At 34.5% G+C, this 13,920-nt stretch overlaps 1 protein-coding gene across 4 annotated transcripts in view; it reads left to right on the top strand.

Moving 5' to 3' along the window:
* The window catches only part of MLF1 (myeloid leukemia factor 1), a 33,839-nt gene extending 20,874 nt beyond the window's left edge, over window positions 1-12,965 (top strand). For 2 of the 4 annotated variants that reach the window (XM_064585879.1, XM_064585889.1), the window contains 6 exons: window positions 2,048-2,089; window positions 5,610-5,693; window positions 6,787-6,915; window positions 8,856-9,015; window positions 10,780-10,918; window positions 12,427-12,965. In XM_064585879.1, coding sequence (XP_064441949.1) covers window positions 2,048-2,089; window positions 5,610-5,693; window positions 6,787-6,915; window positions 8,856-9,015; window positions 10,780-10,918; window positions 12,427-12,532 — 660 coding nt within the window. In that variant the 3' untranslated portion in view covers window positions 12,533-12,965. The remainder of the gene's footprint in view (window positions 1-2,047; window positions 2,090-5,609; window positions 5,694-6,786; window positions 6,916-8,855; window positions 9,016-10,779; window positions 10,919-12,426) is intronic. The other 2 variants (XM_064585883.1, XM_064585886.1) reach the window with 2 other exon arrangements.
* The last annotated feature ends 955 nt before the right edge of the window (window positions 12,966-13,920 follow it).

The raw sequence follows: 13,920 nt of genomic DNA, 5'->3' as shown, positions 1-13,920 counted from the left end.
AGAGAATCTTAAGCAGGCTCCATGCCCAGCGCATAGCCTGATGCTGGGCTGGATCTCATGACCCTGAGATTGTGACTTAAGCTGAAATCAACAGTCAGATGCTTAACCAACTGAGCCACCCAGGCCCTCTGACATTTGTCATCTTTGTCAGCCATTTTATGAAGGAAAACAAAGACTCCTACAAAAGTAGGGGAAACATCAGCTATGCTCTTTTCTTGTTTATATTATTAGCATTTTCTTCAGTTCACGATTTCTTTATGGGGATATTTTTAAGCCACTTTTCCATTTTGGGAGGATTAGTTTTGTTTATTTTGTTTATTTTATTTTTTTAAAGATTTTATTTATTTATTTGCGAGAGAGAGAGAATGAGAGACAGAGAGCATGAGAGGGAGGAGGGTCAGAGGGAGAAGCAGACTCCCCGCCAAGCAGGGAGCCCGATGCGGGACTCGATCCCGGGACTCCAGGATCATGACCTGAGCCGAAGGCAGTTGCTTAACCAACTGAGCCACCCAGGCACCCAGGATTAGTTTTGTTTAAAACTAGATAATTTTTTTTTAATTTTTAAATTTTTTAGATTTTACCTATTCATTTTAGAGTTAGAACATGAGAGGGAGGAGGAGCAGAGGGAGGAGCAGAGGGAGAGGGACAAGCAGACTACGCACTGAGTGCTGAGCCAGACTTGGGGCTTGATGCCACAACCCTGAGACCATGACCCCAACCGAAATCAAGACTCTGCTGCCCAACCAACTGAGCCACACAGATGCCCCTAAAACTAGATAATTTAATCTGTAAATATATTAAGCAGTTTATAATTCAAGGTATGACATGCGACCTAATATTTAGATTGAGTGATGGCACCAGAGTCAATCTACAATGTTTTTATTTTCAGTGAAAGGAAATAGAGAAATTGTATTGATGCGTCCAATACACTTTGGAGATTACTGTTCTAAATATGTAGTATAAATATATATCATCTGATATAATTTATTATAAAATTTAATATAAATACACAGTTTTCTCTATTTTTCAACAAAATTTACACAAGGAGAAAATTATCACTGAATGATGGTAAAATTTTATATATACCATTTACCCAAAAATTTAAATTTTATTTTTAATATTTGAAACTTCCAAGTAATGAAAGTTTTTAATTTGTATATATGTCTGTCTAAAATTTTATTTTTACTTATCTGTACCTATTGAGGAATACAATTTGTGAACTATTAGATAATTCTGTAACATTCTTTTGCCTATCAAAGACCCTACAGGGGCGCCTGGGTGGCTCAGTCATTAAGCGTCTGCCTTCAGCTCAGGTCATGATCCTAGGGTCATGGGATCGAGCCCTGCATCAGGCTCCCAGCTCCGCGGGAAGCCTGCTTCTCCCTCTCCCACTCCCCCTGCTTGTGTTCCCTCTCTTGCTGTGTCTCTGTCAAATAAATAAATAAAATCTTGAAAAAAAGAAAAAAGACCCTACATATTTTTAAATCTGTGTGTGATCCTTTCTGAAGTTTTTTTTTTTTCTTATTCCATGTATTAGTTCTTAGGAGGTATTCATTAATTTTTTTGCCCAATATCTCTACTTTTGAAATGTTATTAATGTAGATAATTGCTTATTTTTAATCAGTTATAAATAAGTTTAACTCATCTTTTAAAAATATGGAATAGTTGAGCAAAGGAAAGATGAGATCTTAATCATTGTACCTTATGTTTTAATTAATTTTGGTGTGAATTTGCATTTCCATTGAGAAATGTTTGTATTAATCTATAGCAAAGACTTCTTCTTTCAACTACCTTTGGTAAATACTACAGTAGTCATATTTAAAAGTGGTATATGGTCTCCCCATTTGTCTGCCAGGCTCCTGTCAGGTTCTATGATGAATAATAAGTGGATAGTTTTTAAAATATATGTTGAGGATTTTTTTATTAAATGATTTAAAACTTTGTCAGCTCTGAACTATGTTTCTTTTTTGGGGAACATTTCTTTCTTTTTTGGGGATTACTATATAATAAATATCATAACCAAAATTAACTGGATTTTTTTTTCTAGGCAATGAATTCTCTTGTGCCTTTTGGCAGTTTTGGTGGTATGGTTCGTATCATGAGACACAAACCATTTTAGCAATATTTTCTGACAAATATTTGTTTTTCATTAACTCAAGCAAAGTGAATTGGCATGCAGTTTCACTTATTTTCAAAATAGCTTTTTAGAATTTGTAGTGAAACCTGTTTATGTATTAATCTTAGAGTATTCAGGCATGCATATATCAGCATATATAAAATCAGTCTTCAAAAAAGAAAAAATACAGTTTAATAGATGAATATTCACTTGATTAAGGGATCCCCATAGTTTGTTTGAAAGTTTGGACACTTCCACATGCTTATGATGACTTTCCAAAAGATGATAAAGCACCAAACTGTAGCTAGAGGAGCACATTTGGAGAAGCTCAGATTTTCTGCTTTTTCTAGGACTCTAAAGTTAGTTTGTTCATGCTGCTTTTCCGTTCCCACATCTAAGTATGGCTATTCTACAACTAGCTTTCTTCCCACTCCTCTTTCTTTTCTGTGATGCTAGTTTCTAATACACTTAAAAGCAGCAGCCTGAGGAGTAGCAGAGAATAGCATGACTTTGGAACATTTCCTATGGATGCATCTATTCTCTTATGAAAAAGTTTCTTTTTATTGTGTTAGACTTAAGCCATTTGTCTCCTTAAAGTTTGACATGCCACATTTGTCCTTTCTGACCAGAGTTTTCAGTGGGACAAATGACAAATTAAAAAAGCAGTTATAGCACAGAGTTATCAGTAAAATGATCAGGAAGTTCCACATGCTATGGAAGCACAGATAGAAAAAAACCTATTACCCAGACCTTTTGATGTGTTAGGGTGGTGGTGTGAAGGTTAATCAGAGATTTCTGGAACCTTAAGGTTGAATAGGAATTAGCCAGGAAAAGAAGGGAGAGGAGAAAAAGAGTGTTCAACACAGAAGAAACAGCATGTGCAAAGACCTGGTGGCTAGGGAGCTCAAAGATGTTAGGATCACTTGGCCCTGGAGCATGAGTTAGAGAGTAGATAAAGATGGGATGGATGGTAACCAGGGACTTCTTTTGTCCTGGTAAGGACTGTGGACATTATCTTAAGAACAGGGGAAGCAGTTGATGAATTTTCACCAAAATGGTAATAGAGGCAGGTTCTCATTTTTGAAATATTATTGTGCCTTCAAGGGAAGGAGAGATTGGGAAGGACCATAGTTGAGGCAGGGAGGCCAGGAGGCTATTAAAGTGTTCTGGGAAATACTAGTAATGGCTTCTACTTGGGCAATGGCTGTGGTGTCTCATTTGAGAGTTAAAGAGGTGAATGGGTAAAACTTTGGGGTTTACTGGGTTGAAAGGAACGTAAAGAGGGAAAAGGAAAGTATTATGCCCATTTTTTGGCATGAGGAATTAGCTAGATGGTAATGCCCCTGAGCTAAGGAACAGTGCATTCATACAGAATGAGAGCAGGGGCGGTCAAAGGATCATTTCAGTTTGGGGTATTGGGCATTTGAGGCATCCATAGTATGTCCAGGTGGATTTATCTGGTGAACAATTGAATATATGGGTTTGAGCTGAGCTAGAGCTAATTTGTTCATTCATTCAGCAAATACTTATTGAGCCCTCCTTATGTGCCAGGAATTATTTTAAAAGTATTGAGAATATAGTAGTGAATAAGACAGAGAAGATAGCCCTGCCTTCTTCACAAAGGTGATTTCTACAGAGTGGAAAGACAGGCAATAAACAACAAAATAATTTCAGATAAAGTACTTCAAAGTACTCTGAAGGAGATGAAGCAGGGCAAGATATAATGACAGATGGGAGGTGAAGCAGAGATTACTTTTGCAGGTGGCCCTTTTAAGGAGTTGGTACTGGAATGATGAGAAGAAACTACGCTGAGAGTCAGGATAAAAACATTCATACAGAGAGAAGAGCATGTGTACAAAGTTCCCAAAGACCTTAGGAGCCCACTGGAATCTTACCTCTAATTTGTACCCACACTTTTTGTCACTGCAAGGTGCTGGGCCACCCCACAGCAAGTACAGATACATTTTGATTTGACAGTGAATTGAGAAAAGGGCAGAATATACCCAAACATCTGATCTTTTCTTCCATCTTCTCCTCTTCTTATTTGGGCTAGCCCTTCCAACTTTCATGAATTGTATCTCTTATATGGCCCTGATTTCTCAACCTGGTGTTGAAACAAAGTGTTCAGAATGTTTCCTGAATTGGGTTGAATCTCTGAAATGCAGATTAATTCTACTGCAGTCCTTTGTGTGCCCAAAGATATATCAGTATCTCCTAAATGTGCCTTTGTTGTTCCCTGTGGTGTTAAATGCAGGTTCTAAAGGAGAATTTGGTTTTCCCATCTGTTTCCCTTTGTTACAAGTAATAACAACCCATTGGAAGGCAGAGACATAGACAGGCCTTTGATAATTCTTTATTGAGTCCCAGCTTGGCATACAGCAAAAGAATCTCTAGAGGGGCTGAAATACTGGCATTGAACTACAGTGCCTTACAGGATTCAAAAGACTCCTGTTTGAGTAGAGGAGTTCCTTGAATCAAATGCTCCTTCTGTTTTATAATAGTAAACAATGCATCAGGTGGCACACTAAAAGGTGTGCTTCACTTTTTAATTTCTCCTGAGTGTTCTAATGGTAAAACTTAAAATCAATAGGAGATTTTTCTAGAGCAGAGCTTCTCAGCCCCTGACACCATTGACATTTTAGACTAGATAATTCTTGTTCTAGGGGGGCTGTCCAATCTTTATAGGATTTTAGCAGTGTCCCTGACCTTTTCTCAGCAGATGACAGTCATACACCCTCCTCAGTTATGACACACAAAAATGCATGTAATTATGAACAAATGTCCCCTGGGAGTCAAAATCAATTGTGACTAAGAAACCACAGTTCTAGAAGAATTAACTATTCTTCTAAAGAAGCGTATGCTGTGCCTCAAGGGAATGTTCTACTGAGCCTTCTGTGGTAGGCAGCAAATTCCAGGCCTACCAGTAGAGTGAATTAACCTCTCTCACTTGGATCCTTTTATGTAAAGGAGAGCTGAAGATCTCAGAGGCAGTTTCTATCAGCTGTGTCGTACTGGTGGAAGTGACGTTGGTATCTTATACCCAAGTTTTATTGATTTGCATGGTGAGATTCTACTGAGAGGAAAGAAGGAAAAACTTGAAAACTAGTCTATGCTAGAGTTGTCCCAGCCCAGAATACACCATTCAGTATTTAAATATTAACCAAATTGTGTTTTGAGAAAGTTGATAAATGTGTTTATATGTTCATGCATGTATATATGTGTGTATATACACACATGTATGTATGCATGTATTTATAGTGTTGCAACTCCCTAATCATTTGTATAATGACTGTTTGAGATTTTGTATATGCTTCCATTTTTTCTTTAACAAATCGCTTTTTTGTATAGTCCTTAAATTATCTTTGCCTGGTCGATTGCTGCATGAGCTCCCACTGCGTAAATCAAGAAAAAAATTTCAGCTGTTTTGGGAAGGTTGATTTGCTTCTTTTGTGTTGTACTAATAGTTAATAACATACTTCCTAATATCCTGTAGCGTACAGATGTCAACCCTTTTCAGGCAATGGACCGAATGATGTTAAATATGCGAAACAGTATGCAGGAATTACAAAGAAACTTTGTAAGTACTAAAAAATTGATGAGAACATTATTTTCAGTTATTGATACCCTATATTATAGTGGCTTTCAACTTTTTTTTAATCGTGGTCCACAGTGGTTGAAAAATATATCTTAACAGTATGACCCAGTACATAATACTTGTGTACTGTATAAATAAACCTGAAACAATTTTTGTGAGAAAATGATCATACTATTTACAGTGTGTGTTTATATTTTCTATTTTAGTTCATATTTTAAAAATCCTAGTCACAACCCACCAAATTGATTTCACAACCTATGAGTTTGCATTAATTAACTTTCAAAATTAAAAAAAACACAACCTCAAAAACATTTACCCTGCTGAAGGTCACTATTGTAAATGCACATTTTATATGAATTTAGACTTTTTAATTATTTTTAGCTTGTCTACTTAAAAGGATTTGTAGCATCTAGGAAATTAAGTTTTAGTGTTTTCTTAAAAAAAGCTGAAAACAGAAATTTCAGGAATGATGTTTAGGCATTGGATTAGATCCATAAAGTCCAAATAGTTATAAACTAGTGCTAATACTCTTACTTTTCTACTCAAAATATTAACATTAAAAAATTAACTTGATTCAATATGAAGAAGACTCATTTTAGTCATCCAGTTTAGAATCTAAGGATTGTTTCAGAATGTCCAAATCTAGGGCATTATTAATGATTTTCATAATCTAGCAATCTGGTACCCACAGGAGGTATAAAACTTCTTGGTATATGGCTAATTGGCTCAGCATTGGCAAAATTGCACACAAGGGTCAACCACTGACTATAAAAGCATCATAGGCTTCAGGGCACAGCATCTATATTTAAATCTAAGCTGCAAGTCTTTGATCACAAAGACTTAAGGATCTCTGAGTGAGTCACTTCCTATTATTCCTCACAAGAAGAGTGAGAATTGGTACCTAAAATGGAAGGAGGTGAGGACCTTCCTGGGGCTGCCATTTGGATATACCATATTGATAGTATGGTATCCTTAGTAGAACTTTAGCTAGTATTGTTACTTATTTGAATCCTCTAAAGTCAGTTCTTCATATCTGATTAAACTCTCTGGATTGACAATTTATATTTATCTCTAGGGTCACCTTTCAGTGGATCCAAATGGACATTCATTTAGTTCTTCCTCAGTTATGACTTATTCCAAAGTAGGAGATGAACCACCAAAGGTTTTCCAGGCCTCAACTCAAACCCGTAGGGCTCCAGGAGGAGTAAGTATTTTCTCAGCATTTTTGGAGCTTTATAAAGTGGAATTGTGGAATGTGAAATCTATCAATCACCTATATCGGATTTTAATTATTTAAGCTTGATCTGGTACTCTGCGGGTAGAGATGAGGGAAGAAGACACATATCACTGTGAAACACAATAATGCTAACTGTATTTACTTAGTTTAAGGCATTTTTTTCTCCCCCTCCACCTCAGATGCCTTTTTTCATGTAAATATCTATTGATGTTTATTATTACCTTTACATGTTGACCAGATAAGTAGACATTAAAAGAAGTCTTTGCTTCATGAAATAAATATCTATTTTTAATTTGTATCTGAAGTAAATGAATTTTTTTAAAGATTTATTTATTTATTTATATTTATTTGAGAGAGCGAGAATGAGAGAGAGAGAGTACATGAGAGGGGGGAGGGTCAGAGGGAGAAGCAGGCTTCCTGCTGAGCAGGGAGCCCGATGCGGGACTCGATCCCAGGACTCCAGGATCATGACCCGAGCCGAAGGCAGTCGCCCAACCAACTGAGCCACCCAGGTGCCCCTGAAGTAAATGAATTTTTTAACTCATGAAATACTTCAAGTGTACAGAAAAGATATAGAAAATAATGTAATAAATACCCACATTCCTTCCACCCAGTTTAGTCAACTCATAACATTTTTCTCTATTTGCTTTAGGTTGTCCCTTATTTTTTTTGTTTTTAAGCAAAAATATTAGATGCAGTTAAAGCTTTCAGTGCACTCTTCCCTCCCTGGTTCCTTTTTTCCCTTTTACTCCCTCCCCACAAAAGAACCATTTTCCTGTATCTGGAACTTATCATTCTTATGTATGTTTTTATAATTTTATTACTTATGTATGCTTCATAAGCAATATAATGAATTATTTTATGGGTTTCTAAACTTTATATAAATGATTTCATGCTGCATGTGTCTTCTGCAGCTTGACTGTGCTCAGTAATGTTTCTGAGATTTATTCAAGTTTATACATATAGCTCTGTTTATTTGACTTCTATATATTAACCAAAATATGGATACACCACAGTTTTTAATCTGTTTTTCTGTTGATTGATTTTTAGGTATTTCTAATTTTTCATTTATCTTTATACATGTCTCCTTGTGCAAATGGTTTAGGAATGGTATTGTTGGTTTGTAGGAGGTGGATGTCTTCATCTTTACCTAAAAATTACTAAGTTACTATCACACAGTGATTGAAACAGTTAGCTCCCATGGAGTCTAGTATGAGAGTTCCTATTTCTACGCTTCCTCATTAGTACTTATAGTAAAAAAAAAATTAGGTTTGCCTGTTTAATGCATGTGAATAGTCCATTTTTTAGTTTTTACATATAAAGACATACCTTTTAATGATGCTCTTGCCATAGTGCACACATTTTCATCTTAACTTGCTGTAAGTAACATACATCTTAAATGTAAACAATTTAATTGTTGACATCCCACAGCAAACCATGCTAATATTAATAGTCTTTGGCTATCATGAATATTCTCATAACCCATAGAGTTGATATGTAGGAGCCATGAGATTCAAGGCCATCAACATGACTGCTAAATAATCAGTTGCCCTTACTTAGAGGGATGTACTCCCAACTATTACACTATTAAGGACAGTGTTGAAGGCACTAAGTTTTATATAATTAGGTTATTATTTGTTATGTCATTTGATTACAATTTAGAAAAAGTTTAAATTGTATTGGTTCATTTGCCCTAGACATTTTAATTTTAAGCAGTTTTTAAAATATCAGAGAACTATTACCACAATTTTACTGCAAGTTGGTAGTGGAACTGAGTACCCAGTTTTTTAGAGCTGTAGATTTATGGTCTTACCTCTATAAGTAAACAGGTCCTGAGGAGTTGAGAATTATATCCATCCTCTATATATTTAAATAATAACTAATTTTTATTTACTTCATTTTTACAGATAAAGGAAACTAGGAAAGCGATGAGAGATTCTGATAGTGGACTAGAAAAAATGGCTGTTGGTCATCATCTTCATGACCGAGCTCATGTCATTAAAAAGTCAAAGAACAACAAGACTGGAGATGAAGAGCTCAATCAAGAGTTCATCAATATGAACGAAAGTAAGTTGTCACAGAAAATAGCATTCTTCCTCTTAAAATACTGGTAGAACTTGATGAATGTTTTTTGTAGAAACATTCCATAAGATGTCATTTCAAGGTAGTTTATGAATAATATGTAGGGACTACCTTATCAAAGTAATAAAATTGTGGTTTCATTGTTTCATAGTAGATTTGTTTTTTTATAGTGATTTTTGGTAATGTTACTTATTTTTTGTTTTATACATGGAAAATGGAATCTTTTGGAATTGTCATTTAGTAAGACTGCCAGTAGGCAAAATGAGTTTTTAAATATTTCTAAGATATATTTGAAAAATATGAAAAAGAATAAAGAAAACTAAAATTATCCATAATCCCACCCCAAAATAACTATTAATGTTTTAATGTATTTCTTCCTAATAGTTTTATGTATATATTAACACATATACTTTTTCTCAAAGTTAGTATTTTACTATCTAGTTTATATTGTGCCTATTTTAATTCACCATTATAACTGTGAAAACAGTCACCTATGATGTTGTTTTTCAAAAACATTCTAAATGGTTACCTAAAAGTTCTCATGAATGGGCCGTAATTTATTTAAATCATTCTGTATTGTTGGGCACTTAAGTTTTTGTATAGATAAGATTTTAATTTCTTGTATTGATTTGTATCAAGTATGTCTTTCCATTTTCTAGGTTTGTTTGTTTTTTTTAAGATTTATTTATTTATTTATTTGACAGAGACATATGAGAGAGGGAGATTGTGAGGGAGAGGGAGAAGCAGGCTTCCTGCTGAGCAGGGAGCCCGATGTGGGGCTCGATCCCAGGATCCCGGGATCATGACCTGAGCCGAAGGCAGATGCTTAACGACTGAGCCACCCAGACGCCCCTCCATTTTCTAGGTTTTATATTCATTCTTCAATGCATTTAAGTCCTTCCAGTGGCCTAACTCTTCTCATTGTAGTTTTTGGGTTATATTCATCTCCTACTTTCAAAAAGTATTTTGAATAAAAGTGTTTGTCACTTTAAATTTAAATTATTTAAATGGAAATGGTTTAAATTATCATATCATTTCAGAAAAAGAAATTCTCTTAGGGTTGGCTTGGAGAAAATTATTTTTATGCAATGAGATGGAAGCTACAACATCTTAACCTTTCTTTAATTTTAAACTTTGTAGTTTTGTCATAGTTAAATATATACAGAGTACTTCACAATAATTAACATGTTGAAGAAAAATTCAGTGAGGAAACACATTATTATTATAAAGGCCATCTGATAGAACAAGTATTACCATTTACCTATTGTTGTTATTGAAATTAGATTGCCTACTTCATAACAAATTGACAGTTGAGTAAGCTGTTTTAGGAAATTGACAACAGAAGCTTGCGAGGTAGGCCAAGTTATTATGTAGGAAAACAGTGAGGTTAATAGGACATGTTAGTTACAGTAGAAGTGCCCAAGTACCGAGGAAAAGCATGATCACCAGGAAGATGACCCAGGAAGAAAGACTATAAGTGTAATTGGGTCAAAGGGTTCATTGGCTAGAATAATATGATATCCAAGCCAGGTGCATGAAAAACCAGATCATCAATAATCAAATTATCAATAGGAATAAAAGAGGAACAGACAAAAAAGGAAATATTACTCTGAATCAAAGACCTTTATATTTGGAGCAGTTCCCTGCCTCTGTCTGAAGCACAAGGCCAAAATCAAGTATGTGGGAGCCAAGGCAGTTACTGACAGTTGTATCTTAATACTTGCCCCTTTATTTTGATATTTCATGTAGGTGATGCTCATGCTTTTGACAATGAGTGGCAAAATGAGATTTTGAAGTACAAACCAGTGGGGCCTTGGCGCAATGTAGAAAACCCTAGGATGCAAAGTGTTGGTCATGAGAATTCAGGCTGCCGAGAACTTAAAAGAAGGTAAAGTTATTTCTAAAATAAATTGTGTTTTTTAAGAAGAATTAGGAGAAAAATTACATAATTTTACTTCTGTATCAGGAAGTTTTTATTAACATCCATTTTTTGTATCAGCAGTATCTTTTGTGAAGGATGTAATGATTTTACATTGTATCTGAGCATTCCACACAAATTTAAATTTGTATCTAAAAACAAATAATATTTTAAGATTGTATGATTAGTAACTCACTAGCAAATTATGCTTCAAAAGATAGGGGCTAAAATCCTTCTAAGGAAAAGTGAAATACCATAATTTAGTTATTCTTGTAAAGCGGATTTTAATCTGGATATAGTAGGAGTCATACATTTCATGCCAGGTAAAGATATTGGTATCTAGAGATATGATAAGGAGAGAGGGGCTCTATTTGAAAGGCTTAACAAAACTCTCCTCATAAGTCAATGGCAAATGCATTTTTAGATACTTGTATAGTATATAACATTATCTGCACCTATATTAGGCATTAGATACTAGCTATTTTGGAAGAATTTTTCTAAAACTTTAGCCTCCTTTGAGATTACCTTTGGAATAGCTGTGCTGAAACCACATCTTAAAGATTATAGAGATTTTTGTACATTGAATGTATATTCTAGAGTTGGAATTTAATTTGGTTCTCTGGGGTAAAAATGGAAAACAATACCTAGTTCCTATTAAGTTTACACTTGAGAGAGAGAGGCCTCACCAGGCCTTAAAACAGAAATCTGTTCTAGGCCATAAGAGAGTGGAGGATTGCTGCAGAAGGTGGAAGGCTTCACAGAACCAGCGGTGGACAAGTGGGTGTCAAGTAAATCAGAAGACTTGTGCAGAATTTCATGAGCTAGCATCTTTTATTTTAAAATACTTATTTAGGAATTTAGAACCCTAATTTCTGTAGAAAATTAGCTTCTGTATTACTTTTAGACAATATTTATCTAACTTTGAAAAGTTTATTGATAAAAAACCTTACAGTGCTAAGTTTGACTATGAAATCCAGGTCCCTGTTAGAGAAAGCATGCTCTTTATAGACGATCTGTAAATCTGTGGCCCTATCAGTGGCATTTTCTATAAACCAGCACTGTCCGTTAGAACTTTCTGGAATGATTTTCTGTAATAAAGAAAAAGTTATGTATCTATACTGCCCAATATGGCATCCACTAGCCACATGTGGCTATTGAACCACACTTAAAATGTGGCTGATGCAACTGAGGAACTGAGTTTTAAACTTTATTTTAATTAATTTAAGTGTTAATGATGTGTCTAGTGGCTGCCATGTTGGATGACATGGTTAAACAGTTAAATCTATCTCAGGAAAGCAGCTGTTGCTTTCTTAAATGTTAATGAAATAATGTCCCATATATTTTTCAAAGCTATTATGGAAGTTTTAGATAAAACTCTCCATAAAGTACAGTGTTTTTTTTTTTTATCATGTTTGTATTGATTTGTAAACTACTGGCCATTTAAAAAATGGTATTTATGTTCATTTTATATTTCTCAGGGAGAAACCTCATCAGAGTCCAGCCATTGAACGTGGAAGAAGATCAAATGTTTTTGTGGACAAACTCAACATCAAAGGATCACCTGTGAAAATCAACAAAAAATAAATAGCCTTGCATTTGATTTGTTTAGTTTTGATTGTTTTAACAGAGAAAGTAATGGTGCTGGGTAATACACGTAAGACCAATCTCTTGTTAAATCACTGTTAAATGTACTGTACTTAACTTTCTTCTGATATCTGAATGTTCTTGGAAGTGCTAGCTTTATATTGTCCATACTTTAGGAATAAAACTTTGATTTTCAACACCTTAAGTTGCTAAACATTCTATAAAACTCTTTTCTTTAAAACATACTAATTTTTAAAGCTGATTTTGCTTTCCCAATTATCTTCCTATTGGCTATGTTTTCTTTTATATATTCGATTGTAGAGCTAGTTTTATCATATGTATTAGTTATAAGAAAGTAAAATGTTAAAAAATAGTCTGTTTTCACTAACACAATACTACAGTGATGTTAATAAAGGTAAAATTATTTAAATCAGATTTTATGTGTTATATAGCCAATAGCTTTATTTTTTTTTTAAGATTTTATTTATTTATTTGACAGAGAGAGACACAGCGAGAGAGGGAATACAAGCAGGGGGAGTCGGGGAGGGAGAAGCAGGCTTCCTGCTGAGCAGAGAGCCCGATGCGGGGCTTGATCCCAGGACCCTGGGATCATGACCTGAGCCGAAGGCAGACGCTTAACGACTGAGCCACCCAGGTGCCCCAGCCAGCTAGCTTTAAGTTTAAAAAAAAAATAAAGCAAAATTATACTAGTACTATTTTATGAGAAATTAGTTATTATTTTGGTAATAACGAATAATCAAATAATTCTGAATTTTAAGGAGATTTTAAATTGCTAATATATGAGTTTTATTCTTTATAATTTCTTTATACACTGTATTATTTTTTGTTCCATATTACATTCTTAACATTCATCAGACTTTACATTGACCTTTCTCTTTAACTTCTTAAGGTAGTATATTTCTCCTCTCCTTTCCCACAAACAGCTTAATCTGTCTCCACAGTTAACATTCTAAAGTTGGAGTGTCCTTGGAGAAACTCTGCTCAGCCTTTTTGTGACATTTAGAAAAATGCATTTGGTATTCTGTAAACCTGAATGATTGATTGTCTCAAAATTTCTTAGACAGGTGATATGTGTGTTTGAGCAAGGTACTTAGTAATTCAGTTGTTCCTTTTATACCATTTAAAAATTCAGCTTTAGCTTTTTTATTCTAGAATTCAAGCATTAATCCGTTTTTAGAAAGTTTAAAGTTTATGAGAATATAAAATCTTAACCCTTACAGGAGGAAAAAGAACATAAAATCCACTATCACTTTATAATCCTAATATCTTGCTTTCTTCAGTTTGGAAACAGAACTATGTTATTGTGCTTATACTTTCCTAATTTTCCATATTATATCCTGTTAATTTTATTAGTCAGTGTGTTTCAT

Source organism: Mirounga angustirostris, unplaced genomic scaffold, assembly GCF_029215605.1.
Source record: "Mirounga angustirostris isolate CCGP_5_RB_7025 unplaced genomic scaffold, mMirAng1.0.hap1 SCAF_1, whole genome shotgun sequence".
Taxonomy (NCBI): domain Eukaryota; kingdom Metazoa; phylum Chordata; class Mammalia; order Carnivora; family Phocidae; genus Mirounga; species Mirounga angustirostris.
This window is presented reverse-complemented; position numbering and strand designations above follow the sequence as displayed.